The following is a 25,507-nucleotide window of genomic DNA, read 5'->3' on the forward strand; positions in this document are numbered from 1 at the left end:
GCTGAATACGAGAATTGGACGTTGGTAACAAAGAGACACAGAAGTCCTGGAATTCACTGGCTAATGCATAAGCAGATATTTTTAGTTTTCTTTCTTTCCTAGGCTCTACATTTGACTCCTGTCCTATTTGATCCTAAATTTAACTGACAATTATTCCACCCATTTTGTGTGAGTGTAGAAGTGTGTGACTGTGTCTCAGTTCTTTCATATTAAAACTATCTTTTGTATGTGACATCAGTATTTTCAAAGCAAGAATTCTGAGGCTCAGGAACAAATATATATACATGTTTGATGTTCCCTTCAACTTTGAGCGACTCTTATGCATGTTAATTATCATAGGCCGTTACAGAAATTGCTCTACCTCTCGGTATGGGTAGAGGCCAACTAGGAGGCAACAGCAATAGGCCAAACAATGTTTGTGACTCACATTCTAATTGATTCAAACTTTAAATGTACCTGTTCATAGCATTCTTATGGAGACATCCAACACTTAGGGTCAACTGTTGGTGTGTTGGTTGCAGCAACTGGTTGTCACTAGGGGAAGGAAAGGGTATTCCACTTCTGACTTTACCAGAAAATAGGTTTATGCAAAGAGCATACACATATGACAAAGACACCTATGAAGGTTTTTACGTATATCGAGGGTATATTGAATGAAAAATGTGTTTTCGTCAACACAATGGTTGGCAGTGCTGGCGATCCTAATCCACCAGAGCAGTGCTGCAAGCAGCATCAACCTGGGGATTACGACCCCCTTCTCCGCCGGCGGTTTCATGGTAGTTGAACTGCCATGGAAGGCTGGCGGAGACAGTTGCAGGGTTCCCCAGGGGGCCCCTGCACTGCCCATGCACTTGGCAAGACAGACAGACAATTCTGTAGAATGTTTACCGCTGGGACAGTGGGAAACTCGTAATGGCCCCTGCGGGAGGCAGCCACATTGGTGGCAACCTCTCCTTCGGAACTTTAGCGGACGGGCTTTTCCATCCTCAAAAGTTGTAATCAGGCCCTTAGACTCCTTAGGACAAACCTCAGACATACTAAGGCATACAACCAAGCACCCTAACATGTAATGGAAAAGTATGAGAACAAAAATAACAGTAAAACAAAGTCAAGACAGTGTATTTTCAACAAGGAGTCAATTACATGGAAGGTGATCAGATATCGACAAATGGAGAATCCTAGTTACACTGCTTGAAACTTGATGCAGGCCTTTTTTGCCACTTTAGATGAAGATTATAATGAGCCTGATTCACAAAGTTAAACTTACACTTTTGTGTAAGTTAACTTTTTTTTTGGTATTCACAAACTACAAGCCAATAGAAGGTTTACAACTAAGGAGCCACCGCAGTCCAAGTGGAGAACTCTGCACAGATAAAGGTTTTATAGCTGCATCTTTTTAGGTTTGGAGTTTTTCACCCCAACTGCAGAGCCTCCGCAGTCATAAACATCCTATTAACTCGTACTTTGTGAATACCCAAAAACGCAGTGCCATATTTTCAAAGTGGCACAATGCCTTCATTGCGCCACGTTGTAACCCTTTGTGCTACATCATCTCTGCGCCAGGAATAATGTATGCAAGGGGGCGTTCCCCCATTAGGGGGGGCCAAAACAATGATGCAAGGACATCTAACAAATTACTTTGCAACATTTTTTTCGTCATGTTTAACGCCTGCTCAGAGCAAGCATTAAAAGGGGGCATGCCATTGAATACAATGGGCCCGTATGTACACAACAAAATTTTGGCACTACTCCTGCAGAGTACATCAACAGCATAAACAATTACGCTGTTGTCCCCTACCCTGCACCATGGTGCACCGTATTTCAAATACAGCACACACATGACGGCGGTAAGGGGGCGCTAAAGGGTGCAAGAAAAGTGGTGCTGCACTGTGTGCAGCACCACCTTTCTTAAATATGCCCTTAGGTGTTTCTTGCACACCATCGATGCACATAGTCTTCCTAAGAGGGAAATGCATAGGGAGTCACTGCTTTTACTCTGATAAAAGTGCTGGATATGAGGGAGACATCCACCTAAACAACAAAAGTTGATAACGACCTGTGACACCTTTATTCCAGGATTCAGCAAGCAAATGCCAGGTTTCTTAGTTGGTTATATTACAGGCTTGGATGTAAGCTTACAATAATAGTATTTTAAAAGTGTCACAAGAAATTGTAAATGGAGAGTAAAACGTTTAGAAACAATTCACACATTTCAGGACACTATGGCTCTAAATTTAAAAGGGGCAGGATTACCTGCAATTTCTTCCAAAGTATTTGCCCTCATGTCGAGCAGAACAGTTCCATTTAGAACACAACTTCTCAGCTCAAACAAGCTATGGAGTGATAGTGTGGCAACATAGGGCTTGCTCCATCTCTCACCTCCATCTTCAACATCTTCTTCAAATTTTAACCATCTGAAAAAAAAATGTAATGTACATGAACCAAAAATAAATGATTTCATCACATTTTGACAAGCAAGCAAAAATGCAGTCTCTGTTTCCAAAAAATAAACAATGCTGTATTTTTTTTTCTAGTAGCTAGGTTGGACATTTTTCTGAAACACTGAGTTGGTAAGAACTGCTCATCCAATACTCAACCATCTAATATCCTTAAGTCCTGTATCTAATGCCCATATACTTTTGTTTTTTGCACATTCTTTCTTTATTACCAGATCTTTATGATTTCAAATGTACATCATTCACCAACATCATAAATTCAAAATAAATAAAGTGTATCACAAAGAATGTTCGAGTTGACCTCACAGCAAAGTTTAACTGAAATGTCTTTATACAAATATTTCAATTAAATAAATAAACCAAGCATTTATAATTGTGTGTGTACCTTTGACAGTTCATGAGCTTACAACAACAGTGCCCTAAATATCATTTATAAATATCACATTGCCAGTAGATTTTCTATGCTTAACTCCAACTGGGGGATATGATTTAAAGTTAAGTACACAATATTTATGTCAGATAATAGTCTGACAACAGTACCATGGTAACACACCCATTCACAGTTGCTTCCATGTTGTGGGGAGTTGGTTATGGATTTCTTCATGATGTCAACATTGCAAACATGTGTCAGCATCACATTGTTTACATTCTGTCTACTATAGTTTACACTTTATCAAAAAGTAGGTTCGCTCTGGAAAAACAAAATTAGAAAAACAACTCAAAGTAAGCCAAAACATTTCTGTGTACAAAGAATTATGTTCACTTTGTCAAGTGATTTCACGTACCCTATAGCAAAGTTCCAGAACAAGATTATTTAAATACACAAGATAATAATTATATTGGAATTCGCAAAATTTGAAACAAAAGAATCAAACAATAATGGAGACAAGCAAGGAATTCTGTTAATCAAAAAGGCTGATATAAAATACAGGTTAATAGGCTGCAAATATAGGAATAATACATAATGATGTCTATAATTAATTGAAAATGTCAGGTATTCAGTTGAGAGTATTCAGTTATAACTCAAATAGGTTCAGAAAGTCCATATTATGTGAAAGAAAGTAAATTTTAACACCCAAAGGTGAACTTGACCAGGGCCATCACCAGGACATTGTGTCACAAGATATTTAGAAGAAAGCAACCTAAGGAGTTCCACTGAAGATGAAATATAAAAAAGAAAACCATAAGCCAGTGATTGGTTCTGAAATTGCAACATAAAATCATGCAATGAAAAGCATCAATGCACTTGACATGTCACGATCTAAATATTCTTGGAAATCAACTTGAAGAAATCCCTGCCAGGCTGGTATCAAGACACAGTCAAACAATGAACGAGACCCACATGGGTAAGGAGGCCTCGAGGGCCAACCATGAGTACTCAGTACAGCTGAGGCAAATTAGCAGTACTTTTGGTTGGCATTTGCAAGGATTTCTTCCTTCTTTATTTAGGTTGCTTTCTTCTAAATTCTGGAAATTTGCTTTAGTGTACGTGAAGTCCTTTGACAAGGAAACATAGGGGGTCATTCCGACCCCGGCGGGCGGCGGGTGCCGCCCGCCGGGCGGAGACCGCCAGAAGACCGCACCGCGGTCAAATGACCGCGGCGGTCATTCTGACTTTCCCGCTGGGCGGGCGGGCGGGCGACCGCCAAAAGGCCGCCCGCCCGCCCAGCGGGAAAGCCCCAGCAACGATGAAGCCGGCTCCGAATGGAGCCGGCGGAGTTGCTGGTGTGCGACGGGTGCAGTGGCACCCGTCGCGATTTTCAGTGTCTGCTAGGCAGACACTGAAAATCATTATGGGGCCCTGTTAGGGGGCCCCTGAACTGCCCATGCCTGTGGCATGGGCAGTTCAGGGGCCCCCAGGGGCCCCACGACACCCGTTCCCGCCATCCTGTTCCTGGCGTTTTTTACCGCCAGGACCAGGATGGCGGGAAGGGGGTCGGAATCCCCATGGCGGTGCTGCGAGTAGCGCCGCCATGGAGGATTCTTTGGGGCAGGGGTAAACCGGCAGGAAACTGCCGGTTGCCCTTTTCTGACCGCGGCTTTACCGCCGCGGTCAGAATTGCCCATGAAGCACCGCCAGCCTGTTGGCGGTGCTTCCGCGGCACTCTGCCCTGGCGGTTTTCAACCGCCAGGGTCAGAATGACCGCCATAGTTCTTTGTAGATGATACATTTTGGCTTACCTTGGGCTGTTTTTCTAATTATGTTTTTCCCTGAGTAAATCTAAGTTTTGATATAGTGTCATCACCCTGGTTCTTAGGATTATTGGATTGACCCTGTACATTGCTACAGTTGACTGGAGTTCACAGACAGTGGCATGCCACAGGTACTAAACCTTCCAGTGTATACTCTGTTCTGAAATACTATATATGAAGGAGGTGGGAGAGGCTTCCTATGCATCATCCACCCATAGGCAGTTCTTCATTGAAGGTAGGTTTTGTGAATAATTAGCGGACAAGTTTTTCTTAATAACCATATTTTTGTCACTTAGTCATAAGTACGAAAAGCAATCTTCTTTTCCTGACACCCAATACCCCTATACCCGCTTCCACTCTTTTTTACTTGTGAATCTAATTGAAATGCATTTTAGTGCTAGTAAAGGTCTTGGTAATCTGTCTACATTAGTTTGCAAGTAAGGCACATTGAAAAGGCCTACTGTGCAAAAGAGATTGTTCTCGTCCACTTAATTAACTGGGACGTTTAACTCACTAACAAAAGGTAAATACATGTCCTATACGTCAGTGTGCCATTTAACCTATAAAGTGTAATAGAATCGTATTATACGGTCTTCTTTGTTGTGGGACCAAGGAACAATTTCCTTGGTAGATATATGCATTTAAATAACAAAGTACTGAATTTGAAGATATGTTGATGCAATAAAGTTGAAAGAGTATATTTTAATATTAATATTTTGAAAACAATTAAACACCGAAGCAGATAATTACCCTGACTGTATGTTGATGATAACAACACCAACAATATTAATGATACTAATAGTAGCAGTAGTAGTAATATATTTGTTTTATTATAATTACTGCAATTATATAGTCAGTTGTACCATCTGACAGGTCTCTAGGTGCTGAAATACGTTTCAGTCCCAGAGGTATCAGTTTAGACCACTGTGGGTGGCACTGTTATGAATCTGATTCAGCAAGGAGGAGAACTGTGGTCTACAGGGGATGTGAAAGCCTGACCTATATTGGAAATGGTGTGAACTCCGGAGCCCCAAATCCAATCACCTGGAAAGTGGTGCAGGCCACACTGTAGTAGAGATGTTTTAAACAAAGCCAGAGTAAGACTGTAATTGGGGCACTAGTAGGATTAGGACTTTTTCATACAAATAAAATTAGCTGTGCCCACATCATATATATTATGTTTGGATCAAAAAGGCATTCTTGTCTGCCTGACCAATAGGTAGAACTTACACCTGAGTTCTCTGTGGAGTGACTTTGTGGAACATAAATGGGTTTGTGAGTAATCCTATTAATTGCTTCTTAAAAGGAACATATGATCACCATAGCTAAATACAATCCAGACAGCAACACAATTATTTTCCAATTAATTACATAATACAGATTACATACAAACACATTCAAAGAAACAAAAAAACACTTGTTCAATTGCTTCCAGAAATGAGGGTTGACTCTTTCTGCTGTTAGGGACTTACACCCTGCTGTTAAAGCCTCAAGTTTCAGGTGTCCCCTTACATCCTTTCAGCGGGAGGCCTGACTGCTGGCAGCATGATGTTTAGTTTTAGGAGTGCCTACTGCAACTCAGGGTGTTTCCCTCTGGCCTCTACATGTAAGTTAAATCCAGCTGCTAGGTTACAAGGGGTCTCATTGTGTTTTTTTTTTTTAATGAGTTTAAGGTTTATTAACATTATTTCATTATTATTCACAGACTGAGCTGGTGTAACCATTAGCTCACATTAACCCTTTTCCTACAGGTGTCATCCTACGGCTGACACCCGCACAAACTTTCCAGAGCGGGATGGGAGGATTAGAAGGGGCCCCTAGTGCTTTGCACCAGGGAGTTTCCCTTTATTCCATTCAGGCTCCGGCTGCTCAGGAACAGATTTCTGAGCAGCTTGAGCATTTTTTTGTATGAAATGACGATCAGCACAATTTTATTCTTTTGGGTATTGTCTTTACAGATGGGTATCATCCCACTTGCAATGGTGACCCGCTGCAGTTTTTGGGCTTGGGTATGCTGCACCTGGAAAAACCTGCAGACCCAGACAGTAATAAAGTCTAGACATCTGGAGGAGTCCAGGGTGGTGTGCTTTGCATTCATCCCGCACCAATTTCTTACCCCAAACGCACTGCAAACCTTAAATGTTGACTAAAAACACACATTTTCCACACATGTCTGTGATACAAACATTGGGAATATCCAGGGAGCCACCAATTTCCTACCACATTTAATTCCCCGAAGTCTCCTGATACAAATGGTACCTCACTTGTTTGGGTGGACCAAATGGTGTTGACACAAAAGGCCCTAAAGTACTATGTAGAGAGTTCAACAATAGAGGTAACGGCGGGATTGGGGGTCATGCTCAGCCTCCACCCATGGAAACCTACCAATCACAGACATTTTTTAAAAGTAGGCAACCAGGGGATTCCAGGGTGGTGCACCTTGTGTGAACCTCCAGCACAGAAGTGGGGCAGAGATTTTAGCAGCACAATTGAGGTAAGCTGGGTGGTAGGTGTTTTGTGGATTTCGGTGGGTTCTGGAATGTTCTTTTACAGAATTGTAAGGAAAATGTGTGATTTCAGGTAAAGTTTGATTACCCTAGGTGTCTAGTTATTAAAAATGTGCAGGTTTGCTAGATTTCCCTAGGTGATGGCTGAGTTAGAGTACAAAATCCAGCTACCCACTTTGCAAAAAGCAAGTCAATTTTGGGTGGAAAAATGTGATGTATCCATGTTGAGTTTTGGGTCATTTCCTAATACGGGTACTAGGCCTACCCACACAAGTGAGGTACCATTTTTATCAGAAGATATAGGGGAATGATGGGTGGAAGGAATTTTATGGATCTGCACAGATTCCAGAATGTTCCATCATAGAAATGTGAGGAAATGTGCTGTTTTTATTCAAGGTTTGAGGTTTGCAAAGGATTAAATGAAAAATAACCTTGTGAGAGCCATGCACGTCACTCTATCCTGCATTACTCTAGGTGTCTAGTTTTAAAAAAATTACAGGTTTGCTATGTTTTTGACTAGGTGCCAGCTGAGCTAGGACACACAATCCACAGCTACCCACTTCGCAAAAAACTGCTCAGTTTTGATTAAAAAATATGAAGTATCCATGTTGCATTTTAGGCTTGTTCCTGTTGCAGGCACTTAGTCTACCTGCACAAGCGAGGTACCATTTTTATTAGAAGACATGTGGGAGCTTAGAATACTGGGATATTTGTTATTACCAATTGTATTTCACTGCATTTGTGCCTTCCAATGTAAACTTGTGAGAAAGAAGACCTTTTGAAAAATGCCCTCTAAATCATATGCTCCTACGGGTACACACAAATTCAGAAACATACAAACAACCACTGCTCTTAAGTTCCATATCTTGTGCCCATTTCAGAAATACCTTGATACCTATTATTCTCTCTACATAGTTCACAATATGAATTGGTCTATACTCAATGAGAACTAATTGTTCGGTGCAGGTCAGTTGTTGGCTCTGTGTACCTCAGGTCATTGGACAGGCTAGAAACCCTATATTTCCACACAACCAAAAGGGTCTACCAAACATAATGGTACATTACGTTTGTAAATTGGCTATAGTGGCAAAAAGTACAGATGAAAATATTGTCCCAAATTACAGTTTTTTCCTACTCATTTTGAATAATTCTTTATTTCAACACTAGGGGAAAGATTTATGAAAAGTGGGTCTGCACATAGTGCAGAGTCACTTTTCTAGCACCCCTTAGTGCCCCCCTAACACCACCACCATGTGTGCACTGTATCTAAGATACGGCGCACCATGGTGGCAGTTAGGGAACTAGTGTCAGAGTTTTTGATGCTAGTTTGGAGCTTTGCAGGATTACAGTAAAACATGTTTACGCTAATCCTGCAAAGCCCATAAAGGCCCATTGTAAACAATGGTGTGCCTCCTTTTGACACCTGCTCTGAGCAGGAGTTAAAAGTGCCTAAAAAAATCATGCAAAGAAATCGCTGATTTCTTTGTGTCATTTTTTGGCTCCCCCTATCGGGGATCACCCCCTTTGCATACATTATGCTGGAGCAGGCATAATGTAGCATAAAGGGTTACAGAGTGGTGCAATGCATGCATTTTCGATTCAACTCTGCATGTTCCTGAAAGCTGAAAAGATGATGACTTTAGCCCAGCAAACTGTTCACTGATGCAATTTTTATGAAAAAGACATTTTTACCCAGAGCACTATTTTCCTATTTTTCCCCAAAAACCCAAAATGTAGCTATATTTTGGCTATTTTCTTGGTCCCTTCCAAGGGAATCCAGAAATGAGTCTAGATGTAATAAAACTTCACAAATATTGCTGCTGCACCTGCATTAGATTTACAGGTAATTGTTTGAGAATATTTGTTTCTTTATTACAATAGTGCTTACAGAATTGGTGATGCATGCCACCCCCAGAGGATAACATATTTTCAAAAATCTTCTTCCTGCTCTTTCTGTGTTAAAAGCTTGTCTGAAGGAAATACACAGATTCCCACCAGACAAACTTATTTTGTATAGAATTTTGTTAATTTTTCTTTCCCCTTCATCGTCTTTTTGAGCTTTCTACTTACCATAGGCTTATGCAAATAAAAGCATCTGGCACACCTTGCACCACTATAGTAAAGGTTCAAAACTGTGTTGCATTGACTTTGTGTTTCTCTTGTTGCAGGTGTATTCTTAGCTTCGCACAATTTCAGTTTTGTGAACATTTACAGTGTGTTTAACCAGGCGTTCTGATTTTGTTTCTATATTGTTATTACCATATTTCATTTGTGATTACTCCTCTTGAATGAATGGTTATTTAGGAATAAACCCCCATCACACATATACATAAACAAATACAATACAGTCATTACCTACATTAAATAGAATCCATCAGCAAAACATAAAAAGCATTATCATATTTGAAGTCCAGCGTTGATTTCTTCCCTCAAAACATTGAAACCATATGTTCAAACAATCTCTCTTTGTCTAAAACACAGTAACTTTGATCAGTCCACTTTTTTCTGATCTTACAAACCTATGTGTCACTTCATAATGCCTGGAAGCAAAAGTGAGACAGTGTTGTATTATTTAGGTCTGTGCAGAAAAACAGTAAATGAGCTTCAGCCTCAGAGCATGATTTGTATGATGGGAAAAGTGTGAAGTTTTAGTAGTTGCTCACTGTTTACTACTGAAGGAGTTCACTAGTATAACTCAATGCCCAAATATCACAAATATCACCAAAGGCAGCTTGATTCAATCCATGAACTGTTCAAATTCCTGGTCACGTTTAAAATCAAGAAAATTTGTATTCAGTCATCCTGGATCTACCTCTAATAGCTGCCTCTCAGGAACGTGCAACCAATATCTTAGTCTCCCTCCCAGTTTTCAGCCCATGACTGCATGAAGTTGGCATCTAAGAACCTACACTTCACTGGTCTTGCTCCTTCTTGATGGGCTGCACCTAAATGGTCAGCCTAGCCCTCTTCTGCTCTGAGGTTGTCAGTCTCATCTGTGAAGTTCCACAAGGATCTTCACTCAGCCCCACTCTGTTCAACACCTACATGACTGAACTAGCCAACATCATCTGCACACAAAGAATCAATATCATATCCTATGCTGATGACACCCAGCTTAAACTACACTCTCTCCGACAAGATGTCAAACACCTGGACCAGTTTATCCAACTGCGTAACCAAAGTCGCCAGATGGAAGAAAAACGTCCAACTCAGATAACACAGAAGTAGTAATCTTCAACAAAAACACCTTGCTCTGGTACTTCAGAAGTGGTCTGTTGAACTCAAACCCACACCACCCATGCAAAGAACCTCAGAATAGTTATCAACAACCATTTCACCATAATAGCCCAAGTGAAGACAGTCTTCATCTCCTGCATCCACACTTTCAAGATGCTCAAGAGAATCTTCAAATGGCTCCCCACCAGCTGTCTCAAAACCATCAACAAACTCCTCATCAACAGCAAACAGGACTACAATAACATGTGGCCAGGCTCACCCTAACCTCCCACCCAGCACTCAAATCATCCCACAGCTCAAAGAGGTCCGCTGACTCCCAGTCCAAAAACAAGAGATCTTCAAACTGCTCATGCACATATACAAAGCCATTCACAACATTGGCCCCTCTTACCTCAACGACCACATAAGCCTCTGCAAACCTACCATACACCAAAGGTTAACTAGACTCATTCTGATACACACACCCTCACACACAGAGCCAGATATGGCAGTCATACCTTCTCATACCATGCCTTGACCTGAGGCCTAGAATGACCAGACCATGCATAACAACATAACATAAAATAGCTTAACACAAAATAACATTACATGACATGATATAACAAAACATACCATAGCATAACATAACATAACATAACATAACATAACATAACATAACATAACATAACATAACACATCTTATTATTGCATCCCCTTAGTGATTACTTCAGGGTTGCCCCTAGCTTCATGCAATTCCAACTCTTAAAACCAGGGATGAACCAAGCTAGTTTGCATAGCTTAACCATTCTGTTCAGCTTGGCAAATGCATCCTTATAAAGTTGAAGTGATTTTCTGCACAAGAGTCTCACCCATTAGGTTAGAGGTTTGGGGTTTGCAAAGTGCACTATGTTTCTGAGACCCAGATCCAGGCATGGCTATGTTAGTTGAACACTTTAAAGGATATTAGACAGTGGTTTCATCAACCTATGTTCCACTTTAACCAGATTTGTGAGATTGCAGTGGCACCAAACCTCTACTCCATATGAAACACCCTCCAGAACTCTTGCATGATAATTCTCTAGTAATGGTGATATCAATGAAATCTAGAAGATTATTGCATTTTTAATATTGCAAAGGCTGTGTGCCGCAGTGTCTTTTGACTTTTAGTTATCTATGGTATCCAAGAAAGAGAATTTGTCAACCAAACCGACAAGTTGTCAAAACACTTAAATTGCTCTAACTCAATGCACACTAACTTCATCTTTCCCCCAATGAACGTGTGTGGATAAAAAACATAAATTGTGTTTTACTGGTATTAATTTCTGTGCAATAGTGTTGTAGTGCAGGCAACAAAAAACCTGTTCAGCAGTGTTTGAGGGCTCATTGATCCTGCCCCCCTGAAATGCCCCTGTAATAAAATTGCTGTCCAGAGATTTTCATTTTTGATTTGTGTTTTCAGATCATTAGAGAAGTAATTAAGCATGTGTTGCAGTGATAATGTAATATTTCAGGAACCATAAGACCTATATCCTTCATTTTGGTGTCAAAACATAGGTTTTGGGCGTCAAGTAATAGAGACAGAAAATAACTCCTCAGAGCAACCCTTCTGCCATTTTCCAAAATGGCAGCTTTATTGGAGGAACAAGAGACATATACAGAAATAAATAATGGTTTTTAATCTTTTTATGTATACACCAAACAATGTTTAAGATCTGAAAATGAAAACTAATAATGTTTATCACTCCTGTTTTAGACACATTTTCATAGTTGACTTTATTTATTTGTTTCGGCAATCACTCGGGTTACATTTGCAGAATGTTGAACATTTGAAGAGAGCATATTGACAGGGACATCTTTTTGTAGCATAGGTTTTGCAAGTACATGTATGTGTAATGTCTGTGGGTAGAGGCTTTAAAAATGTTGTAGGTGTTAGTACCCCATCAATATCTTCCTAACCAAATTCACACGGATTTTCTCTACATATGCATGATCCAAAATATTTACACATCTTCTGATCAAGTAGAATGCGGTTTTAATGTGTCTACACATGGAATATGATGCCAGTGGAAGGTCACTTAGCAGGACTGATCTCTTGAACTCACTGTACCAAAGATCGTCAAATTTGTTTTCCACACACTCATGAGGTATTTTTCAACATCTTCAAAGTCACATTCTTCTTCTGTCTCAGCAAATCCTTTTAGAAACTTCACTGGTTCAGCAGTTAAAGTTCCAAGGGATGTTCCAATTTTTCTCACAGTGTCATCACCCGTAATAATATGTCCATTGGTAAGTACTGGGCATCTCTGGGTCTTTTCTTGCCTGTTCCATAATGCAACCATAACTCTGACAATCCTTGACCTATGAATATTGCAACAAACGTCAGTAGCAGAATAATAACACCAATGTCATTTGACAGTACAATGACTCAATTGGAACCATTTCAAACAACTCAACATGTGGCACAACACGAACGTCAGCTTCCGCCAATTTGCAGTTAGGTTCTTGGACAATATGGCTTGCACCCTTTGAATATATCTCTGCAGGCACCAACTCCTCATTGACAATCATTCCACTTGCAATAATTGGAAATTGAGGGCCATATTTATACTCTGTTTGCGCCGGAATTGCGTCGTTTTTTTTGACGCAATTCCGACGCAAAACTAACTCCATATTTATACTTTGGCGTTAGACGCGTCTAGCGCCAAAGTCCATGGAGTTTGCGTCATTTTTTAGCGTGGACACCTACTTTGCGTTATTGAGATGCAAGGTAGGCGTTCCCGTCTAAAAAATTGACTCCGAGGCATGTGCGCCGTATTTACACTCCCGGGCAAAATTCACGCCCGGGAGTGGGCGGGTCAAAAAAAATGATGTACGGCCGCTTTTGCGCCGTTTTTTAGCGCCTGGACAAGGCAGGCGTTAAGGGACCTGTGGGCTCGGAAGGAGCCCAGAGGTGCCCTCCCATGCCCCCAGGGTCACCCCCTGTGACCCTTGCCCACCCCAGAAGGACACCCAAGGCTGGAGGGACCCATCCCAGGGACATTAAGGTAAGTTCCGGTAAGTACTTTAAAAAAAAGAAAATTGTGGCATTAGGGAGCCTGATTTGTGCCCCCCTACATGCCACTATGCCCAATGACCATGCCCAGGGGACAGAAGTCTCCTGGGCATGGCCATTGGGCAAGGGGGCATGACTCCTGTCTTTGCTAAGACAGGAGTCATTTCTATGGGGGTTGGGAGTCGAAAAAAATGGCGCAAATCGGGTTGAGGCGAACAATTTGCCTCAACCTGACTTGCCCCATTTTTTGGCGCCCAAGCTCCATATCCCCCTACGCCGGCGCTGCCTGGTGTACGTCGTTTTTTTTCACGCACACCAGGCAGCGCCGGCGGCTAACACCGGCTAACGTCATTGATTAAATACGGCGCCCGCATGGCGCTTCAGAATGGCGTTAGCCGGCGCAAATTTTTTTTACGCAAAACTGCGTTAGCGCAGTTTTGCGTCAAAAAGTATAAATATGGCCCTCAGTGTTCACTGAAGCATCAGCAATGTTTTGGGGACTTAACACCTCCTAGTTCATCTTGTTCGATGTGGATGACCCGACTTTATCAAGTTGCACAGGTATAGGTTTTGAATTTTTGATGCAGGCAAGGTCAATAATTCCAATTGTAGACATTCATCTGATTCTCTCACATTCTTTGACAGATAGTTCAAGATAACTTTTAAAGATGATGTGCAGTTCTTGCAAGGTGCACACTGACTTTAATATCTGTAGAACAGTTTGAACAATCTCTCCAAAGGTTTGCATGGATGAAATCTTGACCATTCCCAATTCTGACATATAGCCCCTCATTTTGAAACTGGCAGTAAAAACCACCAACCACCACAGCAACAGCCGCCAAAAGACCATCGCCGCGGCTACCAGCCATCCGCTGTATTATGACCACAGCCGGATTTCTGCCAGAAGAATGACGGAAATCCGGCTGTTGTGATGCCAGTGGATGGCGGTAAGGTGGCACTGCTGCCATCAGCAGCGCCACACCAGTAGACCACCGCCAGCCGTATTATGACCCATAATACAGCCTGGCGGTGTTCTGCTAGCAGGAGCTGCTGGTGGCAGCAGCGCCCTGTCCCGTCTCCGGCCGGAGGACCCCCTGAACACAGGTAAGTTGGGACAAGGGAGAGGGGTGGTGGGGTGTTGTGAGGGTGTGTGTGAATGTTTGTGTGTGCGTGGATGCGGGGGGTGTTGTGTGTTGAATGCATGTGTGCATGTATGGAGGTGCGAGTGTGTGTATGTTGTGTTATGTGAATGCGTGTCTGCGTGTATGTATGAAAGTGTGTGCGGATGTGTGTGTGAATGGATGTCTGAATGCGTGGATGCATGTGGGAATGGGTGTGTGTATGCGTGTGTGTGTGTAAAGGGGCGTGAATGTAGGGGGGCTTTGGAGAGGTGGGGGTGGAGGGTACTAACTGGAGGGGGAGGGGGAGACCCCCATCAGTGACAAGGAAGGAATTCTCTGTCACTGATAGTGCCTACCACCATGGTTTTCGTGGCATTTAGAAAGCCAGGAAAACCATGGAGGTAGGCGGGTCATAATCCCGCAGGCAGGAACAGTGATGGCTGCCAGGCTGGAGATGGATATCTCCAGCCTGGCAGCTGTTACCGCTGTGGTGGTCGGCGTGGTACATTGATGGGTTGACTTAAGCCATCCCCCCCAATGTCATAATGTGGTGGTAAGTACCGCCAGCCAGTACTTACCTCCATATTATCGCCCACCGCCGAGGGTCGTAATGACCACCATAGTCCAGAAAAACAGCAGTTTTCAATGAGGAAATTTTTTGTAATTGAAATTCTTCAAGGGAAAATGTTTTTTCACGCTCTTGTACGAGTTTGTGCTTCACTGGTTTGGTTGCACCATCTCCATCAAATAATGGGTTTGTTGGAAGAACATCGTACGAAAGAATGTTCTTGATAAATTCACCCCTTTTTTTGCTATAGACACCTCTCCATACGCTTGGGAAAGTTGTTTTTTTGTAACCTTTTGTGTAGTGGTTGGTTAGACAGGGCTCTTGCCATGGCAACTAAAGTGTGGGTGGAAGTTTAGCTTAAATGATTATGTCAAACAGCTTTTCTCTTTCAGTACAAACCTCTCCAGCTTCATTTCTGCGTATAGTTTCAATCCATGTTCCAGGACATCTAGTAGATATGTTGATGGCTTGCAGTGATTCTGCACACGTTGGCAAGGCAGTTAGGTTGTCAGTTTATAGGTCTGTTTGTTTATGCCTACAGCTGACACAGCTTGTTTTACAACAGCTACTTCATTGGTACAGTCTTGAAAAAGCACCATGGCAGTATCATGTGTGCTGGATGTTCCAGACAAAAAAAGATCTGTCTTCAAAATTAAACTTATCAAGACCAGCAATTGTAAATCCTTTCCTGGTAAAGTGACTTGGATGTGGTGTGCTGTCGGATTCACAAGAGTTGCAGCACAAGCTACTTTCAAGTTCTGCTCTGTATTGTCATGATAACTTATTGATACACAAGTCCCATTCATTGAAGTGATTAGCTCTCTACTTTTGTTTTTATTGTCATAGATTGCGCGGCAGTCATCATGGGTAGCAGAGATTTCTTATTGATGTGATGTAATTCATAAAACATGATTTGGAAAAGACAGTACGTTTGCACAGCATAAGCTTGTCAGTTCATGGGGTTGACTTTCACTTCTTCGTTTATATCTTCAAAACCATCATAAATGTTGTCGTCTTCGGTTATGAACTCAAGAGCTTTAGTTTGTAACAGTTTTGTTTTGCTGATATTAAACAATGACAGGCATTCTTGTGGGCTCCCATGATTTGCAGAGCTCGGGCATCACAAACTTTGTCATTAAGTCAAAATCTAAATCGTTCAGGGCATTTCTTAAAATGGTTCCTGCTGATTTTACTGCATCCTGTGATTTTAATTTGGCAGCAAGAATTTCAGGAGTCCAATTAGCTGAGAACACCATAAGTGGCTCATTCTTTTTGTTAGACAAAAATGAATTCTGTCATTGTACATTCTCACCAGAAAAATCTTAATTTCATTATTATGGATCAATACATTTTCATCAATGTTTACTATTATTTCTCTGATCTCACTGAGTGTGAACCCATAGCCAGCATTCAAGAGCGGCTTTAAACGTCATTTACTTTTTCAAAGAGTGTAAGCTTAACTGAAGGCTGGCGGTTACTTTGCTGCTGGGAGCTCTTGTACATTCATATTTTCAAATGTAAGCATGCTTGTAGTTCATTTAGGCATACAAATCCATTGCAAATACATTCACCTTACTGTTTAGATCAGCTACTCTGCTGAAAACTTCATCTTGGAAGAAACTAGCTGTAGATAAAAACATGTTTTCCCTTTGAGGCTCATATTCTGTACTTCTGGCTAAATCACAGATAACGCATTGAAGGTCCTCTGCTTTCTGATCAGTTGTTAGAGGTGGACGAGTGGTAACCATCAATTTTCTAAGTGGACTTGCATTGGGTTTGGTTGTCGTCACTTTCTCAGAAGACTAGGATTATTGTTGTAATTCACTGGTTTCTACTATTTGTTGACAATCTATTTTCAAGGTTTTTTTCCATTGCATATGACGTATAGCACCTGTTGTTACAATGATAAAATATTTGATCCTCTTCAACCAGCAGTCTCCATCTTTTATGAACTTCATCTTGCCGTTTTTCTGCAGCATCTCAAATTCTCTTCTGTCCAGCCGCAGTTGATGCTAGCTTTTCTTCTGGAATAGTTAGGCATATATGACATATTTGTATTTGTTGAAGGACTCCTCAAATTTTGTAGGTAGCAACACTCTGTCAGGACATAAAGATCCTCTGCTACCACCTGCTTCACTAATGTTTACGAATTTGAATTAATGGAAAACCTGAAACAAAAACAATATTATAATAAATGACCAATATGATGACTAAAACACATCAATATAGAGCCGCCATATTGGAAAGTGGTGGAAGGGTTGCTCCGAGGAGTAATTTTCTGTCTCTATAAGACTACTTGCCCCCCAAACCTATGTTTTGACACCCAAATGAGGTATATAGGTCTCATGGTTCCTACAATACTACATCATTACTCATCAGTCATTTTAAAAAATATAGTCCCAAAAAATTGACCCAGATTAGCAATGTCTACCTGAGCTAAATTACTTCTCTAATTATACAAAAACACAAATCAAAAAATGAAAATCTTTAGACAACAATTTTTTTACTGGGGTATATCAAGGGGCCAGGACTAATAGGAGTTTTCAAGATTACTTGAGTGTGGTTTGCAAAGAGAAGGGCAGGAACTTCCTGATCTGCCTACTTAGACGAGTCATTACTCCAGTCATGAAGCATCATAACAACCCCATTTATTTATAATGTAAATAGAGTGAAGGTGAGTACGCAGCCTGGTCAGAAACCTTTCAATTTAGTCAGTTAGCTAGCCCTTCCTACCCATCTAACTTGGGCATAGTCGTTCACTAAATGTAGGTATTATCAGGTGAAGTAAGTTTGTTGGCAAGTTTGTTGACAGTTTCATATTCCTTAGTACAACATAAAGATTGTCTCGGGGTGCCAGATATAATTCAGCCCTAGATTGACAACATTTACATACAAGTGGTCTTTGTTCAGAGTGACTGTTCCCCTGAGAATTAAGATAAAATTAAAAACCTGGTCTCAGGTGCGTCTATGGGATCTGAGCACTGCTTGGAGTTGGAAGATAAGCTGTGTTTCCTCCATCTAATCTTGAACTTTGGCCAATACATTCCTGCTGAATATCTTTTGAACATTATCAATCAGGTTGATTGGTCTATCGTTCGCTGGGTTATCTATGTCCCCTTTCTTATGGATCAGAATAACAGCTGTCCCTCTCCAGGACTTGGGTATCTCAGCACTACCAGCAATTATGTTGGATAATACATTCACAAAGTGTCCCTATACGACAGGCTTAGATTGCTAGAAATTCTGTCCAGTACTGGAACTTCACCTGCTTTCAATGCCTTAATAGCTTCCACTGTCTCCTTCATAGGGAACTAGAATGAAGGATTACACTCTAAGTTATCCTGGGCAGTCTACTCTCAGTTTGGATTACTGCCCTTGGGATACATATAAATCCTCAAAATATTGTGACCATGTCTGGAGTTGGATATAAAACTCTTTGTTCCTGATTATTTTGCGGGTACTATGTGCAAGTGTTTTCCAAAATAACCTGCTCTCCTTGACTTTAGCAACATTAACCAAATTGCATCACAAGGCTTCCTCCCAACTCATTCTACTTACTTTCTGGACTAGCTTGTACTCATTTTTACCCCCGACTATAGCTTCTCTGTTGCTGCTTTTAATTGCCACAAGCAGTTTTGGTTCAGGGTGAACTATAGCAGTTATTGTAACACAGTATTTCCCTTGATCTTGGATGGTGGATCTTCATGTTCTGATAAAAAATATTCCCTAAGGGAATTGAATAGGGTATCATACATATGTATTATAGGGATCTCAATATGAGGTACAGCCACATAGAGTTTGAGGACATCAGCAACAGTAGAGCAAATGTTGGCAGGCACATCAGGGCTTGCCATAATAGAGAGCAAATTGGCATGTCCGCTGTTGTTAGACTAAAATATTGTTACCTCAGATGTAATGTTTGCTGCAGAATGGTCAATAAGCGGTGTGGTCCTGAATGTAAGAACAAGGGCACTATGATCAACATCAGATCAAATTATTATAGCCATGTTTTTCATATTGGACCATATCTGTAAGTCTAATAATATATAGTAGATGTCACTACCGGTCATTGCCCTTTTAAATATGTGTGTGTCTTGCTGGTCTGATATGGAGCAGCCATCACAGGCCCAAGGCAAAAAGACAAGGTCTGCTTTTTTAAAGATATGGTGCTGGCGATGCAGGAATGCCCCAATCATCATCTTCCTCACTCATGAGGGCCTGAATAATGTTTACTGATTCAAAGGTCACATTAAAGTTACCTGCAATGAGAAAGTAGCAGCTTGCATCGTTCTGGTCACAATAGACATCCATAGTATGTATTAAGGATGATTCTGCTAGACACTTGCAGTGTGTACATTAAAGAATTTGATAGGAGATATAGTAGGGGAAAAGCTGAGCAGACCCAAGATTCAAGCAACCACATATCTAGGCATTGTATTTTAAAGTCATGTAATTTTTACCCAGATTGTTAATCATCTAACTGGTGACACCCCACTACAGAGGGCCTTGCTTCTATTTTTATTATAAGATACCCCAATCTGTAGATTGGTACTAATGCACATGTTTCATGAAATACACATATACGGAATTGGTCTATAAAATCTCCATATTCTGGATTGCCTAACTGGGCCTCCAGTCCTGCAACATTCGAGGAAACCAACTGAATTTAAAAAAAAGATCAGTGTATCCTGCCATGGTGAGTAATTATTACTACCCTAACTACTGCCCTTTTGACATATTATGAGTACCAGATACTACGCTTTCCATGATTTGGCACTCCCTTCCTGTACCTAGCATACACCTAACTACAGTCGCATTAGAACCTCCACTATGTGCAGCAGCCACCCTGATGCTGATCGATGTGCAAAGATCTGAACTAGGTTTTTTTTCTAGTATTTTGAATATTTACCTCAGTGACACCTAAATGCAGGCCTTCATGACTTAAATCAAGCGGGAGTGGTTGTTGTCTTGCACATGGTATATTAAGCTTAAATTGAGTTCCTGAACTGTTTAGTGGAAAGGTATGTAAATCAAGATCCACAAATCTCTCTACCATTTCCTCTCTGAACAATCTTAAATCAATACGATATTATGCCTCATTAGGTAGAAAATGGCACTTAACAAATGTGAGATCAGATCTTATCATCAAATAGCAATTACAAGAATTCCTAATCCAGTGGATCACTTTATTCTTTAGGGAGCCAGTAAACTCCCTAACTCCCCGGGACATTATAGAGACCAGATTTTAGTTTTGTGTATTTCTGATAATTATGTGACTGTGGTTAAAATTGTAAATATATGTTTTATATTCAGAGATATTAAGCTATTCTGTTGTCACACATCTATGAGGGGAAATGTCTACTTTATTGCAACTGAAATAACTGTGTTTTTAGCCTACTGGTCATGAGTTCCTGGGCCAATCAGTTGTTAATCAGCTCCAACTTTGTCTAATAAGGACTTTTACTTCAGATGTTCTGGAGCACATGTACAAACCAAAAGGGGAAAAGGGAAAATATGCACACAAGTAAATTCTGTGTACAAAAATTACAAATATTCTCAAAATGGCAGGTGGAAAGAACAAATGGAACCCATCATAAGGCAGCAGGTCTACAGGATTAGATATTCAGTAGCACGTATTAAAGCATAAGCCTATTGTCCTAGCCACAAAGATCATTACATTAGTCACTCACTAGTAAAAATCTATGGCCCTCATTACGACCCTGGCGGTTGATGGAGAAGTGGCAGTTTTACCGCCAACAGGCTGGCGGTAACAAATTTGGAATTATGACCATGGCGGTTACCGCCATGGTCATCCGCCACTTCTCCGATCAGACCGCCAGTGCGGAGACGACAGCTAGGCTGGAGACTTGGGTCTCCAGCACAGCGGCCGCCACACTACCGCCGGCGGTATCATGACCCGGTTCACTGCCATGGATTTCATGGGGTTGGGAACCGCCATGAAATCCATGGCGGTGAGCACTATCAGTGCCAGGGAATTCCTTCCCTGGCACTGATAGGGGTCTCCCCCACCTCCCACCCCCACCGCCGAGTCCTTCCCCGACAACCACTACCCCCCTGCCACCCCCCAAAGGTGGAAGGACCCTACCCCCACCCCTAACATCACATTACTGATTCACACCTGACACGCACTCAGGTACCACCAACACACATACCCGCACACACACCAACAAACATGCCAACAGCCACACACACAGTCATACACACACACCCACATTCAGACATACATGCACACATCCATACAGACATACATACAGACAGCCACATACACATTTCCAAACACACAACACCCCTGCATGTATTCACACACTCACACACACCCTCTACATACGCACACCCCCATGCACATACACAACACACAACACTCCCCCACCCCCCTCCCCTAACGGACAATCAACTTACCTGGTCCGTTGATCCTCTGGGTGGGGACGGGATCAATGGGGTCTGCTCCGCCGTCAGCACCCCGTCAACAGAACATCGCCACGCCGTGATTCGGTGGGCAGTGTTCTGTTGACGTGGAGGTGGAGCAACCTCCACTTCCCCGCCGACGGCCAGTATGGCTGCTGGCGGCTCTCTGTCCGGAAAAGGACAGAGGGCTGCCAGCAGTCATAATGCGCCGAGCAGAAAACCGCCTGCACTGCCGGTCTTCAGCACGGCAGTCCCTCAGCAGTCTTGTAAAAAGACCGCCGAGGTTGTAATGACCCCCTATATGCATTACCTGCAACATCACTTCAATGGGAATGAAAAAATAATACTTCAGCATCACAGAGGCTTCCACTGTCACATTTCACAGCAATGAACATTAACAATTTATGACAATGAATTTTTCAGTGAAAATGCATGTTTCTGTTTCATACACCAGGTTGCTACGTAATCTCTCAAGCCTTTAAATCATAATGGACACAACACTCCTTGGGCAAGCTCCACCATGGGAACAGTTTCAACAGATCTCAGCAGCATCTCCAGGTGTCACTAATTGCCTGTCACAACTGCAGGCAGACACCTAACACCACTGAAATGATGTGGCTGTTCTCTGTCCTCAGAGAGCACCAACTAAAATAAACAGATTTTAGAAAGGCCCAGTGGCTTGTGGGGCTGACTTTTGCCTCAAAGGCTTTCTTGGGAAACAAAATAGATGTGGTCACTTGCTGATAAAATTATATTGTTTTTGTGCTTTATTTATTTTAATTTGATGCACTGCATGGCTGAACATTACCTGATGGGGGTGATCCTTATGCCTTGGCACCTGGGCATAGACTGTGATGCACACATCAGACCTCTGGGCATCATAGCCTTCGGTCTCTCCCACCAACTTGGCCCTTCACTACTGGCATGTAAGGAATTTGTCTGTCACCTGCTCTCCTGCTCTTCACACAGGGTAAAAGGAGGCGAGTGTGACAACACTCTTCATATCAGAGGGCCCCATGCTTCACCAGACCACTGGGCTAAGACAAGGTTTCTTTGGATTATCTTCATTAGAACCCACTTTCTTATATCTACTTAGATCAGACCAAAACACTTCCCTTGAATTAGGACATGGCTGCTCGCCGACAAATAGCAACAGGATCAAGAAGGCATAGGTGCTGTCACCTTTCTGTTGAGGATATTCTGTTTTCAGCATCACTAACTGGGTGCCCTAATTTTTCTCCCTGTAGGAGAACTCTGTAGCCCATATAACTGCATTCCTCTAAAGAACCCAAACTAGCATGCACTGATAAGGCACAATCTATCTAAAAAGTTACTTTTGCTTCTCAGACTTCTAAAGGTTAAAGTTATAAGGTCTGGGAAAGGCACATACATGTTGCATTTGTAGACTGCTTAAAGGTAAAACTAAAAAGTGGTGAGTTTGCCTATGGTTAAACTTTGCAAATGTAGTTCAACAATCATATCACAAGGCCAGCCCCCCTTCTCATCCACTTTTCATAGGTGCTTCCCTCTCTCTCTCCTGCATGTTCCTTAACATCAGGTCAGCTAAGGACAACCTTTCTTGTATTACCAGCTAAAATCATTATGGAATTATTGAATCATTTCTAAATGCTCACTCTCAAGATACCAATGACATCCTGACACTTCAAGGATGCACCATTATATATGAAAATGAATACATGAACCAGGACAGTGGTATCAACATCATCTCCAAAGATTCCCTCAACTGCAAACACTTTTCTATCACCTGTTTCTCATCTTACTAATCCCTCAAAGTCTCACACAGTTTACACAATCCCCTACAATTCACCTAAACAACCTCTACCACTGCTCACTATCAAATCAACCTCGAATGATCCTGTGACTGTTTATATCTTGCTTAGCCTTTTGATATCTTCCAAAAGTATATTGCTAGGCAGTTTATTATATTGACGGGGCAACCCTAAAAATAAAAAAGTCATCTCAGTCGAGAATCTGTTCAATATCCACAATTCTGTCCAGCACTAATGCCTAGTAGATAACAATAAACAGAAACTCCGAAACCTCATCGTTGACAACTGTGGGCTGGTGATTTCCCATTTTGAAAGTGGTCCTTTCCCTTTTCTTATGTCCTCCTGCCCCACACTTACATTTCCTAAGTTCAAAGAAGGGAAACTCTGGGCACATTCTATGAAATGTATGAAACTTGCTGCATAAAGATCACCATCTAAGACTTTGTATCAACAGCCAAGCAGACATTAACTTTTTATTTAATGTGTACAACAATATAATCTCTGCAGTAATAGATTCCCAGGCCCCACTCCACCAAAACATCAATGGGCTAAACAAAGTAACTGTACTGCAAAGATTCTGTCTACTTGATGGAGAAATTATTGGGGAATTCTTAAATTGCATGGTGCTTCTATTCATTTCTCATTGCAAACACCAGCCTAAAAGCTTTAACAAAGTCGCATAAACTAGCCATACTCACAATAAAATCAAACTTGATACAAGAACACATTTTTCTTACTACCAACACAGCAGGAATCTTTCACTATAACCCTCTCATCTGTCTTCAAATTCAGCAAGATCCATCAAGAGCAGTATTTACCTATTCATTCACTTTTAGCACTTTCTGATGAACCCAAGCTGCACCCAGGGAATAGTCCCTGAATTGTAAAATCTGGCCATCTGACTTCAATTTGGAAGAGAATTAACCCTGACTTTTGTCTGCTTCCCAAATGCAGACCCGCCTCCACATTGCCTGAGGTAGGGAAAACACAACTACAACAACACAGAATAATGCTGGTGGAAGACCAGTCAGGCTGCTTTGCACGATAAAGCATTGAAACAACAACTATAAACCTGTTAAATGACATTTATTCCATACTGCACACATTTTTTTGACCTGCAATACAATTAATCACAGTAGGCTAATTCAAACCTGGGAAGTCCACCAGAGATTCCATGTCAGGTCTTGAGTAGGGCTGTGCAAAATTTTATTTTCACAAAATACATTTTATTCTGAAATTGTGTGAAATGCATTTTTCTTGTATCTGAAAAAACATTTTTCAACAAGGATACAAAGTCACACAAAATATCTACCCACAGGAGATGGGTTTGAGGAAACAATGCATCTTGGCATGATATTTCCTACTCAAACTAATTGCCTACTGGGAAAAGTCCAGGCAGTATGCAATATGGCATAAACTTTGTGCATTTCACACTTGAAATTCTGAAATTAAGTGAGATTATGCTGGCCTAAGCCAAATTTCCTACAGACCCAGTCTTGCGCTGGCTTGCCACCTTGTTGGCCAAACATTATTAACTGGTTAAGATTGGTGAACGCATTTCAGATAATGTACTAATGTTTTGTGATGTACCTTAAGGCCACAATTTTACTACTACCCGATTTAACTTTTATCATAACCCTCTGAGCTTGGTGTTCAACGGTAAAGGTCCACCCACCTGTATGAGGATGAGACCCAACTATTCATCACACTTCATCCTTTCCAGAGAGCTAAATCTTGTGCTACACCTTTATGAGTCTCCATACCTCGCTCACTGACATTCCCTATTGCTATATTTATTACAAACTGAGGGCCAGATGTAATAAGCATTTTAAAAGTAAAAATGATCTAATTAGGCATTTACAAGTGTTAAAATGCTTTTGCTATGTGCTAATTCTTTGCTAGGAAACATTTCCCACTCCTAAACAGGGTTTCCTGGTGTATACTGATATGATATCTAGAAGCGGAGTGTTGTAGGCTTCACTCCCAAATATAAAACCTGCATGAAATATACCAAGATTTTCCGACTGAAATCCAGTCACTGACATTGAAAATGTACCAATAGTTCAAAGCACATAATAATGCATTCACAAAAGTGAAGAAGTCTCCTTTGGATCCCTTTCCTTTTGTGGGTATAAAAACATGTTTGCCTCCTAGACAACTGGCAGGTCTTTAACAAAC

At 41.4% G+C, this 25,507-nt stretch overlaps 1 protein-coding gene across 13 annotated transcripts in view; it reads right to left on the reverse strand.

The window, feature by feature from the left end:
* The window catches only part of SLC4A10 (solute carrier family 4 member 10), a 1,044,586-nt gene that overhangs the window by 511,077 nt on the left and 508,002 nt on the right, over positions 1–25,507 (reverse strand). For all 13 annotated transcript variants that reach the window (XM_069224249.1, XM_069224250.1, XM_069224244.1 and 10 more), the window contains exon 5: positions 2,254–2,414. In XM_069224249.1, coding sequence (XP_069080350.1) covers positions 2,254–2,414 — 161 coding nt within the window. The remainder of the gene's footprint in view (positions 1–2,253; positions 2,415–25,507) is intronic.

This window comes from Pleurodeles waltl, chromosome 3_1 (assembly GCF_031143425.1).
Source record: "Pleurodeles waltl isolate 20211129_DDA chromosome 3_1, aPleWal1.hap1.20221129, whole genome shotgun sequence".
In the NCBI taxonomy this organism is placed as follows: Eukaryota; Metazoa; Chordata; class Amphibia; order Caudata; family Salamandridae; genus Pleurodeles; species Pleurodeles waltl.